This window comes from Xenopus laevis, chromosome 1S (genome assembly GCF_017654675.1).
Source record: "Xenopus laevis strain J_2021 chromosome 1S, Xenopus_laevis_v10.1, whole genome shotgun sequence".
NCBI lineage: Eukaryota > Metazoa > Chordata > Amphibia > Anura > Pipidae > Xenopus > Xenopus laevis.
The window spans coordinates 18,567,155-18,579,624 of NC_054372.1; the positions used below are offsets into that span (position 1 = coordinate 18,567,155).

Genomic DNA, 12,470 nt, shown 5'->3' on the forward strand with positions numbered 1-12,470 from the left:
TGGGATAGCAGGTATAGTAGGGAGAGATGGTGCCTATAGTAACAGTAGGATAATAGTCTCTGGGAAGGGAGTGTGACTGTGGGATAGCAGGTATAGTAGGGAGAGATGGTGCCTATAGTAACAGTGGATAATAGTCTCTGGGAAGGAGTGTGACTGTGGGATAGCAGGTATAGTAGGGCGAGATGGTAATTTCTTCTACGTCCCTCCATGTCAGTACACATGGGCATTGCCCCTCCCAGACCTGGAGGTAGGACCTATAACATAGCCAATCAAAATGAATCATGACCTATAAGACCACATGACTTCCTCCTCACCACAGTTATTTTTTGTCCTACTGGACAGGGAGGTAGGATCTCCCTCCTCACTTTTTATTTTTTGTTGAATTTTGAGAGAAATCAAACACAGTTTTTGTTTTTCTTTTGCATTTTCTTTTTGTTTATTTATTTATTTATTTTTTACCTCTGTGTAGACACAGAGGGATGATTCCCAGGTAATGGAGAAGATTTACCTGATGCCTCAAGACGCATAATCTGTAAATTATCGCTTATTGGAAGAAATGCAGGTGTGGGCATATCCATGGTTCCTAGCCCTGTGCTAAAATAGCCCCCCTGCTATATGCCCAGCGAGGCACAAGATTAAATCTAGTGCTTTTTGGGAAGAGACACAGTTGTGGGCTTCCCACATTATTACCTGTGAGCCTTTTGTTTTTTCTTCTGTATTTTTATTTATTTATTTATTTTTGCTTATTTTTTACCTCTGTGTGGACACAGAGGGATGATTCCCAGGTAATGGAGAAGAATTTACCTGATGCCTCAAGACGCATAATCTGTAAATTATCGCTTATTGGGAAGAGGTGCAGGTGTGGGCATACCCATGGTCCTAGCCCTGTGCTAAAACAGCCCCCCTGCTATATGCCCAGCGAGGCACAAGATTCAATCTAGTGCTTTTTTGGGAACAGACACAGGTGTGGGCTTCCCACATTGTTACCTGTGAGCTTTTTGGACTCCCCTTTTATTTTGAGTTATGTGAGACTTTTACAGAACTCTACAGAACTTCTGCAAAAGGGCCGTGGGTATGCATATGGGCTAGTTATAACTGCCTGAAGCTGGTGAGTATGATTCTTCATTATCTACTGTGTGTAGTGCACTGGGAAGTCTGCATGCTAATTAGCTAATTATGTCCCTCAGCTGAGAGCTATTGGGGCTTTGGCTGGAGTTTCCATCCAGCTAATTAGCCACTCTGATAAGGTGCAGGTGTGCCTTTGCCCCGTTTTGCTATTGCTGTTTAATATTTTAAGGCCTTGTATGGGTGACCCTGCATCCTCTGTGCAGACACAGAAGTTATATTGGCACCTCCAGGAAGGGCTAGAGGTTGCACTGCTCAAGTAGTATGGCACCTCCTTCCTTCTTATGAGTCTGCTCTTAACAAGCAGTGTTCCACCTGGATATTCCTGCTGACAAGCCTGAGCTATCTGGTAAGGTGCCTGTGTTCCCCTGACTTCTTGTATTATCTGAAGTCTTATGTTGTGAGCTGGCGTCCTCTGTGCAAAATACAGTATTGGCTCTTGCTACACTTTAAGTACTGGCTGGTGAATCCCTCTGCCTAAGCAGTGTGGTACCTGAATCCAGAGATTTTGATTTCTCAGTATCCATTGTGTATTTGAAACATTAATTTCACTGGGAAGTCTGCATGTTAATATGCTTAATATGTCCCTCAGCTGAATGCTATCAGGGCTTTGGCTGGAGTTTCCATCAAGCTAACTAGTCACTATCTGGTAAGGTGCAGGTGTTCCTTTGGCCCATTTGCTATTGCTGTTTAATATTTTAAGTTTTGTATGGGTGAACCTGCATCCTCTTGGCTGACACAGTGGTTATATTGGCTCGTGTGCTCAAGCAGTATGGCACCTCCTTCCTTTCTTATGAGTCTGCTCTTAACAAGCAGTGTTCCACTGGACTGGATATTCCTGCTGACAAGTCTGAGCTATCTGGTAAGCTGCCTGTGTTCCTTCTTATATTATATGAAGTCGTATGTTGTGAGCTGGAGTCCTCTGTGCAAAATGCAGTTACACAAGGTACTAAGTCTGCATGTTAATAAGCTAATTATGTCCTCAGCTGAAAGCTATCCGGGTTCTAGCTGAAGTTTCCAACCTGCGGACTTTTCATTGCTATCAGGTAATGTGCAGATACTCCTCAGTTTGCTTCTGTTGTTTCTATTGTCCTCTGTGCAGACACAGAGGTTATATTTGCCTTTTATTACACTGGGTGCTTGCAGGGTTGGCTGGAGGCTTGCACTGTTGAAGCAGTATGGTAGCCCCTTCCTTACATTGAGTCTGCTCAGTGCTGTAACCTGATGTCATCCAGAGGTTGTGCTTTTTTTACCAATACGTATTGAAATTGCTCTTTATTTGGGCCTCATGGGTCCCTATACCTTTTGGGCCCACCTGCAGCCGCAGGGGTCTGCTTCCTCTTTAGTTACGCCCCTGAGTCTGCTCCTTAGAAGCAGTCTGCCACCAAGGATCTGTCTGGATTATTCCTACTGTCTAGCGCATATTATCTGGTTAGGTGCCTGTATTCCTCTGACTTCTTGTATAGTTGTCATCTGAGGTCTTAGGTTTGTGAGCCTGAGTTCTCTTTCGCAGACACAGTAGGCAAGTGTGCTCTTATTACACCTGGTATTTCCAGGACCGGCTAGGGGTTTGTTCTGCTGTAGCAGCATTGTACCCCATTTTTTCCTATGATGTTTCCACACTTAACAGGCAGTGTTCCGAGTTATATGGTGTCTTTTTGTGTGATGTAAGCCTTCTCTTAGATATTCTATTCCCATCTGGTGGCTTTTGTTGGGAGCTCAGTTGTAGTTATACTACATCTACTGAGTTTTTGTGACTGTAGGTTTCCCTTCTTTAATTGTTGGTAGATTAAAGGGCACTTACTGTTATGTCTATTGGCACCTTAACATGCTTGAAGCCAGCTTGTAGTCTATGGCCCTTTGTGTGGCCTCGGGCATCTCGCCAGGGAGCTGGGTTTGTGTGGCCTCTAGCTTTCATTATGGCCCTTGGCTTGGGTTAGAGCCCTTGTTTTGGTCCATGGCTTTTTACCATGGTCCTCGGCTCCTGGGTCTGCTGGCCTTTTACAAGGGCCCTTGTTCTGCTGGCCTGTTGCATGAGCCTTTGGCTCATGTGGTCTTTTACCCTTGGCACATTTGTTTGGTTGTCCTTTTACCTGGGTTATTATGGCTGCGGGCCTTTTCTGTGGCCCCTGGCTAAGGTGGCCGCTAGTTTTTATTATAGTCCTTGTGGGCTTGTGGCTGCCAGTCTTGGCTGTGACCTATGGTGCATAGGTCACCAGCCAGGCTGTGGTGGCTGATAGGCATGGTTACTATTCTTGCTGTGGCCCTTGGTGTGCATGTCTGTTTGCCTTGTGGCAATCCTTGGCAGGACAACAGCCATTGGTTTTGTCTTGTCTGCAATCCTTGCAGGTATGGTTCTGGTTACACCAGCAGTAGGCATGATTGACTATTTGGTTGGATCTAGCATGGGTTGTACCATCAGCTGGTGTTTGCTCTGAGTTTCACAGCCCATAGCTAATTTTGTTGCTGATTGGTATTCAGCAGCTGATGTTGGTCATATGTTGGCTTACAGCTAACCTTTTCTTCTGCCTTACATGCATTGTTTTTGGTCTTGTATGCCACTGCTTATTATCAATAAGGCTGGCTTGTGGACCAGGGTTTTGCAAGTTCAACAACTGACGTGCTCCGTTGTTGCATGTATGGAAATTGACTTTTGTGTCAGGTGCCAGTGCAGTTGGTTACCTTGTCCCTAAGGGTGGCATTCACATTAGCTGGCTTATTTACTATTGCTTGTGTATTCGAATTCCACTCTGTTTTTTTGCAAACACTTCAGCTGACGGGCATCTTGGCCTGCTAGTGTGACAATGGCCTTGCACATCTATGTTGGAATACATAATAGCTGGCTGGTCCACCACTGGTTGCATGTATGGTGGCTGGCTCTCTGCCAGTGGATTGTGCATCATTGCTGGTTGGTACCAGTTTTTGTAGGCTATAAGCTTCTGGCATGCCTGATTTTGGATTGTGATCCCAGCTGTTGGCTGGTTCAGTAGCTTCTATGTATGGTCACAGGTTTGGTTGAGTTTTTGCATAAACTGTAGCATTGTGCAGCTTGAGCTGTAGTGGCCTCGGCTTTTGTGGGTGTTTTCTAGAACTGTAATTGGCTTGGGTCCCATTGCTTGCTTGTGTAGCAGTGGCTGGGGCAACAGCATAGCTTACTGGTAGATGGCTTTAAGTCACATTGGTTGGTTCAGCAGCTTATCCTTGTGCTGTTGTATACCCAGTTTAGATTTGGTGGTTGGTGGAGCTACTGGGCTGTACCAGCTTGGCTCTACAATGGTTACAATGATATGCTGATTTATGATAACCCAGAGTTGGTGTTCATTTAGTTAAGTCTTCATTAGGTATTATTAGTGGATCTTGGACTGATCTCTGGTGTAGAGGTGACTCCGGTCAGCACTGGTTTGAGCTGCTTCCATTAAGATGCAGGACCAGGCTAATGTGGGCCAAGTCTTTTTAGGGCCACTTGCTATTGCTGAGGATCGTGTATTTCTCCAGCACTGGTGATAGATGCATTCAAGTTGTGTTTAGTTTCTGATCTGATTGATTTCCTGGTGGTTTCTAGGGTGTTTTAGTTCTGAGATGGCTATTGCCATCATTCTGGTTTTGTCCTAGGCACCTTTTTTGTTTTAACAGTTGCAGGATTTTTGTTCTTCCCCAGGTGGGGTTTTGTCAGATAACTATATTGCAGGTATCCCTCTAGTCACTGAGGGAACCTTTTTAAACAGAATGTTTATTCTTAATCTGCAATGCTTGATCCTCAAGTACCGGTCTCTGTAATTTTGTGGTTGATTTTGTAGCTCTTGTTAATCGTTTACCATGTCCTAGGACATGTTGTTATTGTGCCTTTTATCTACCCTTTTCAGGAGATATACATTTATCAGCTCCCCTGTTGGATGGATGTGATGCTGGCCTTTTCTCAGGGCCTCCATAGCATCAGTTTGGTTTTTGCATTATGTTGGTTATTCCCACCCCTTGTTTTCGGTGCATGGCTTAGTAGATCCCATGTGTACTGACATGGAGGGACGTAGAAGAAATAGAGAATTTTACTTACCTACTTGACGTAAATTCCTTTTCTTCTAGTCCCGACATGTCAGTACAGGGTTTCCCATCCCAATTATTTATTTTGGTTACTGTACTGCTATGGCAAAAGTATAACTGTGGTGAGGAGGAAGTCATGTGGTTATTGGTCATGATTCATTTTGATTGGCTATGTTATAGGTCCTACCTCCAGGTCTGGGAGGGGCAATGCCCATGTGTACTGACATGTCGGGACTAGAAGAAAAGGAATTTACGTCAAGTAGGTAAGTAAAATTCTCTATTTGGACCCTAGCAACCAGATAGTAGAAATTGCAAACTGGAGAGCTGCTGAATAATACCAAAAAAAAATTGCCTCAGAGTTTCACTCTCTACATCATACTAAAAGTTATTTCAAGGTGAACAATCCCTTTAAAATAAAAAAGCAGCATTTGTGCTGTGTGCAGCCGGTTGTGTTACACTGATTGAAATGTCCATGAAGGTTAAGAAGCTGCAGCCTACACTGGCAGCTAATGTGTCACAAACTGCAGTAGACAGAGGAGAGCGGGGGTGTCAATGTCCTGGCTCGTATCCATTAACTACATTTAGGGTCAGGCCACACGAGCAGATTCGGGGAGATTAGTCGTCCCAGTGACAAATCTCCTCTACTTTGGGGCGACAATCTCTCCAAACTGCCTTTCCCCTGCCCTCCGCCGGCTAAAATGAAAATCGCCTGGGAGAAGGCACACACGGCCCTTCGTTTTCTGATGTCGCCTGAAGTTTCCGTTTGAGGGGGGAAGGCAGTTCGGGGAGATTGTGGCCCTGAAGAAGAGGAGATTAGTCTCTGGGTCGACTAATCTCCCCAAATCTGCTTGTGTGGCCTGACTCTAAAAGGAGAAGGAAAGTTGTTTTAGCTTGGGAGTGCCAAAAGTTAGACACCCTCAAGTGATTCTATTTACTTACCTCAGGCCGGTGCTCCTATCAGCAGAAAACTGCACCAGGCCGGGGTCTTTCCAGTGAGCACCATGGAGCAATCGTCTTTCGGCCTCATCTTTCTTCTCACGGCTGTGCGTGGGCAGTAGAGCGAAGAGTCTAACTTTACGAAGAAGTCGACTATTTCATTCTAACGTGCATGCATCTGCCCCTGGAAATTTGAAGAAAGAAGAAGGAGCTGATTGCTCTGTGGTGCAAATAATCCCTGGACCAGTGCAGTTTTCTCCTGATAGGATAGGAGCACCAGCCTGGGGTGTGAGGTAAGTATATACTGTATAATCACTTGGGGTGCCTAACTTTTGGCACCCCCAATTAAATATGCCTTTCCTTCTCCTTTAAAGCCAAGATTTAATTGTATCAGTAGTTTTCCGTTCATCTCCATTCCCCTATTAGTACTTCATTAGCTGGCGGCCGTCTTTGAAGGAGTCATTGATGTGTTCTGCGGTGTCCCAGATAGGCTGCAGAGGGAAACAGAGCAGGTAGGCCGGCAGAAGGTGTCACTGCTAGATAATGGTGCTGAGTCAGTGCTATTTTAGGCCTTGAATCAATACGACGGGATTTGGTGTCACTGCCTCCGGTGCAAATGGTGTCCTTTACTTGTTCTTGTCAATTGGTTGATATAGCGGCAGAGCTGTTTGGGCATTTGCTGTTGTGCTTTATCTGCAAGATACACGCTGAGGTTGCATGAGTTCTGTCATCAGTCTGCATGTGGAATTACAATGGAAGCTCCCAGCAACCCTAGCAGGACAACAAGGGAGATGATGCTAAGCATACCTCCCAACTGTCCCTTTTTCGGAGGGACAGTCCCTCTTTTGACAGCTCAACCCGCAGTCCCTCATTTGTACTGGAAAGTCCCTCTTTTCTCTGCACTGAACAGCCAGAAAAAGAAACAAAGTTTCTCACTTAATTGGCTTTTAGTAGAGAGCCCAGAACAGCCACAGGTGCAAATAAGATACTTTGTAACAATTTTGAGACACAAAAACTTTCATAACCTGCCAAATTTTGTAAAACAAACATGGTAATTAGGGGGTGTGGCCACAGAAAGGGGTGTGGTCAAAAAATTGCTGCGCTACATGCGGGAACAATTTTTTTGTCCCTCCTTTTACTTCCAAAATGTTGGGAGGTATGTGCTAAGAGTTGTAGTTCAGCAACAGCTAGAGAGAAATAACGTGAAGATTGCTGTTTTATGGAATGACTGTAGCCTATTCCTTTATCAGGGTTAGCTATGCCAAATTAGAGGAAAAGTATTACTATTAAAGAGAAGTGTTTTTAATTAATGAATAAATAATGTAGTGTTGCCCTGCACTAGTAAATCTGGTGTGTTTGCTTTACAAACACTACTATAGTTTATATAAACAAGTTGCTGGGTAGCCATGGGGCAGCCATTCAAAGCTGAAAAAGGAGAAAAGGTAATAATAATAGATAAGCTCTGTAGTATACAATGGGATTCTTCAGTGTTTATCTGTTATCTACTGTGTATCCTGTGCTTGAATGGCTGCCCCCATGGCTACACAGCAGCTTGTTTATATAAACTATAGTAGTACTTATCTGTTATCTACTGTGTATCCTGTGCTTGAATGGCTGCCCCCATGACTACACAGCAGCTTGTTTATATAAACTATAGTAGTGCTTATCTGTTATCTACTGTGTATCCTGTGCTTGAATGGCTGCCCCCATGGCTACACAGCAGCTTGTTTATATAAACTATAGTAGTACTTATCTGTTATCTACTGTGTATCCTGTGCTTGAATGGCTGCCCCCATGGCTACACAGCAGCTTGTTTATATAAACTATAGTAGTACTTATCTGTTATCTACTGTGTATCCTGTGCTTGAATGGCTGCCCCCATGGCTACACAGCAGCTTGTTTATATCAACTATAGTAGTGTTTCTGAAGCAAACACACCAGCTTTACTAGTGCAGGGCAACACTGCATTATTTATTTATTCATCAATTAAAAACACTTTCACTTTTTGATGTTACCGTTCCTTTAACGTGTAAATTGTTAAGCCGCAGATGGAGGGGTTCCCATTAAAGTGGTACCTAATGCTTGCAGAATTTTAATTAAGTTCTGTTCCAAAAAATATTTTCCTGCGTTGGATAGCTCTCGGGGGAAGACAGTCTAGCCTTGTACCCAAAAGTTCTTCTCTCTTTATGGGGCCGAATGAACCATACACAGTCGCTTTAAATCATACATTCCTCATATGAAATTCTGTACTGCTAAATTGATCTGGAGGAAGTAATGGTTTCAAAAATGGGGTTGGGGGGGACTGTTTTTCACTCAGTGATATTGTTTGCCTTATGAATCACTTAAAGGAAAATGTTCTAAATATAACCTGAGCTGGTTACCTTTAAATGGCACATGAATTCCCAAAGGTAACTTGCCTGTTCATCATTTGTTTGTGGTTTCTGTAATTGTCACAGGAGACTGAAAGTGTCTGATTATTAAAGGAACTGAAAAAGAAAAAAAAATTGTATTTACTTGGAATTTATATAACAATATGATGCCCCGGTGCAGTTTGTTATAGCAACCAGGCAGCTGTTGGCTTTAAATTTGGACAAGATCGAGGCTATTTTATAATTGGTTTCTATGACGTCTTACATATTAAACTTTTGTTGCCTGTTATGACACTATTGGCATTTCGTGACAGCATGACAGATTCTAAGCTCTGTGGGGCAGAGCCCTCCTTCCGTTTATAGTGAATAATGCTGAGCAGCTTGAGGTGATTTTATATTGTGACTTTCTAGATATGCTGAGCAAGTGGCACTGGCAAGTCTTGCTGGGACATTGTAATGGTTTGCAATTGAGGGTTCTCATGTGGCTGCCACAGTAGGGGGCTAATTGAGCACATTTTGGGTGACTTCCTTGATCTGATTAACTGTTGTGGGAAAAATCTCCCATGTGAAGCCTGCACAATTGCATCAAGGGATTTATTTACCCAGCTAATGCTTTTGTTGTTGTTTGTGATGTATGTAACTCCATGTGTTTTATGTATGTAATTCATGTGATTTAGTTGTATAAAATATGCTGGCGCTATATAAATACATGTTCATAAAAGTGATTTTAATGCGTTTCGTGCCAAGGTGGGCACTTACTCAAGGTCGGCACACAGCCTATGAGTAAATGCCCACCTTGGCATGAAACAAGTTAGGCTAATGCATGTCCTAATAAATATTTAATTTTAAATATTATTTGGGCTACTTTTTCTCCTACAAGCCAAATTCAATGTCTGGAGCATGATAACCTGTATAGGGGTTTATCCCATGTAGGATGACCTTTGTGACCTGTTCGTTAGGTTAGAACAGGGATCCCCAACCTTTTGAACCTGTGAGCAACATTCAGAAGTAAAAGGAATTGGGGAGCAACACTAGCATGAAAAATGTTCTTGGGCTGCCAAATAAGAGCTGTTATTGTCTATTTTGGTAGCCCCTATGTGTACTGGCATCCAATTGGAGGCTCTATTTGGCAATACTTGTTTTTTATCCAACCAAAACTTGCCTTCAAGCCTGGAATTCAAAAATAAGCACATGCTTTGATGCCACTGGGAGCAACATCCAAGGGGTTGGAGAGCAACATGTTACTCAGGAGCTACAGATTGGGGATTACTGGGTTAGAACATACTTTTGGGGGAGATTAGAACATTCTGTTGGGATGAGAATTGCATTGGCAACTGCACCAGCCCTACATAAGGCTTTAAGTTTGAGCTGCCAAAGGCTTTGCTTCTGTTTTTTTTTTTTTTCTTTAAATAAATATCCCTTTCAAATAAGGTGGTGCGTATATCCTTTTCTTGAATTACACAGCCGTGCACACCTGCTGTCCACATCACTAGCCTAAAAACGTCAGAAAAACTAGCATAACCAGTGACACTTGCCTGCATTGACTAACTTCACATTGTGTTTTTGTTTCTCCTTTAGGATCGTGGCCGAATGTATGACAGCTTGAATATGCACTCGCTGGAAAATTCCCTCATTGAAATAATGAGAGCCGAACACGATCCCCTCAAGGGTGAGTACGTTTATTTAAGTTCTGTGTTTTCTGTTGGGTTTGCTAAACCTTCAGTGTTCTCGGAGTGGTGACAATGTTATTCTAGGACATGTGCCTTACATAGGAGGAGGGCTGATGTCATACAAAGGCCTTTCGTATATATTATGGGATGTTCCGAGGCTGAAGAGGAGAGTGACAAAAATGAAAAGCATGAACAAGGATACCAGATATGACATTCACTCCATGCCAGAAAGGGATTATTGTTTTTATATTTCCCTAAAGGCCCATATAACGCTATTAATAAACTAATATTTTCCTGCCGTATTGTGCTCGGCATACAGGTATAGTTGTGCTCATGTTGAGTTTGAGAAAAATGAGATGGTTGTTTGCTGCAGATCTCCTGGATAATGCCATGGTTGTCCCATTTTAAGCTGGATCAACACTTAATGGCATCTTACAACAGACCTTGGTTTGAGAACAATGGCACCTTATTCAGAGCTGCAACTGCAAGGAAAGCAAGTAACGCCTTTAGAACTGCTAGGGGTACCATGAAATAATTATTGATTTGCAGTGTATATCCTTCTATTAGACAGCAGCCCTTGTAATCCTGTCTGAACAAGGGACTCAGTACAGTAATGTACGAAGTGCTGGTGCAGGGTATATTAGCCTTATTGTATCTTTTATATGCATAAAATATTTCTAGGAATGACTAAATGATCAGTCGAACTACATGAGATCAGGCATTAACCCATGGCTTCTAGGCTGCCTATTTGTGTGATGAGGGTTAAGAACATCATGCCCATTAGTATATATGTTTCATTAGATCATGGCTAACCAATAGGGTATCTCATCAGGTGGCAAGTAAAGCAGATGGTTTCAATCTGCTAGTAAATGTCCTGCTTTACCTGCCATCTGAGGGGTGGACTCTGTACCCTTCCCCGCCCCTGCCAGTCACTGTTGGCTAAATATTTGTAGAATAGAAATACTTGATAGCATGCTTGACAAAGGGGTTCTCCCCGAAACGTCGCACAAAATAAATAGCAAGGGGTAACCCTGCATTTCAGTTGCCTTGAGTGCCAGTGTATTTCTATTCTACGGATATACTGGGGGTTGCCGTACTCCCTACATTGTGCACCAGGCGTTCTCACAAGAGGTTTAAGAGTGTGCTCTGCCTCACCTTCTTCTACCTAATATTTGTAGGACGCCCTTGTTCTTGCATTTTACGGTGGTGGATCAAAGACAAGGGTGTCCTACCAAAATGCAACATCCTAAGTGTTCAACTGTATCTGGAGGGGGGATCTGAACAGAACTTGCTTGTGTAATGGAGACAAATACAAGTCTCCAGATCCGGTTGAACGTTTTGGTTGTTGCATTTGTTTTTGTTTGGATGCCAATGTCAGAATCTGTCCATACAATAGCCAAGTTGTCTAAAGGCTGAATTCCACAGCTTGCTAGTGCCATGCTTACTCGCAGTGTGCCGTGCTAACTCAGTGCTGTGGGGCAGAATAATATTTCTAGAGGAACATGCAACAATAGGGCTCAGTTTACCATGGGCTGACCGTTCTGCCTTTGCCATTTACAATTGAAATTAAAGTCTCTTACAGTGCCTTCATTCATTTAGGGCTTGGATTAAAACATGGTGTGGCTTTGCTTTTAATTTGAGTCATAACAATATTCATGAGTGCCTGGGCCTTAGCATTCTATGTACAAATGTAGCATGAGATTGCAGCTGACTTGTCATGTGGTGGAACATCTTGTGCACTGCGTGGTCCTCTCGTTGGCAGTTAAGACGCACTGCTATATAAAGCAACTGATAAGCAGTGCACAAGAACTAAAGACAACCTGCATAGGACCATTTGGGCCTTCTTTAGAAAAATATCTTGGGTGACTTTCTCTAGTATGCCGCTCAACATGGGAGGAATGGGTCACTTTTTGGGCCACTGACACTGATATAATTAATCACCATGGAAAATGTTTCCATAGATCAGATCTACACTGACCATCAAAATAGGCCCTAGAATTTCAAGCACACAGAGGTCCAAACTGTTGCCCACCAAATAGTGATTGCCTATGGCATCTTAAAGCAGCCTCTGGGTAGTCCAGTCCTGCAATTGATACATTAGGAAATGTTCCTAAACAACCTACATGATGGTTAATGCAGGAGGCAATATTTACATCACTCTCTGGCCAAGATGAACACCCTGCTATACAGTAGTTAGAATTTTCTAAGGGGCAGATTTATTAAGGGTCAAATAGTAAATTAAAATTTTCGAATTTGTTTCTGATGTCAATTCACTCATTCGAATTTTAATTTTACAGTTCTAATGTAAATTTGAATGTGATATTTATCACAG

At 42.9% G+C, this 12,470-nt stretch overlaps 1 protein-coding gene across 5 annotated transcripts in view; it reads left to right on the top strand.

The window, feature by feature from the left end:
• LOC108706545 (cytoplasmic polyadenylation element-binding protein 2) overlaps positions 1-12,470 on the top strand; it is a 63,806-nt gene that overhangs the window by 18,595 nt on the left and 32,741 nt on the right. For all 5 annotated transcript variants that reach the window (XM_018243058.2, XM_018243055.2, XM_018243054.2 and 2 more), the window contains exon 3: positions 10,047-10,137. In XM_018243058.2, the coding sequence (XP_018098547.1) occupies positions 10,047-10,137 (91 nt within the window). The remainder of the gene's footprint in view (positions 1-10,046; positions 10,138-12,470) is intronic.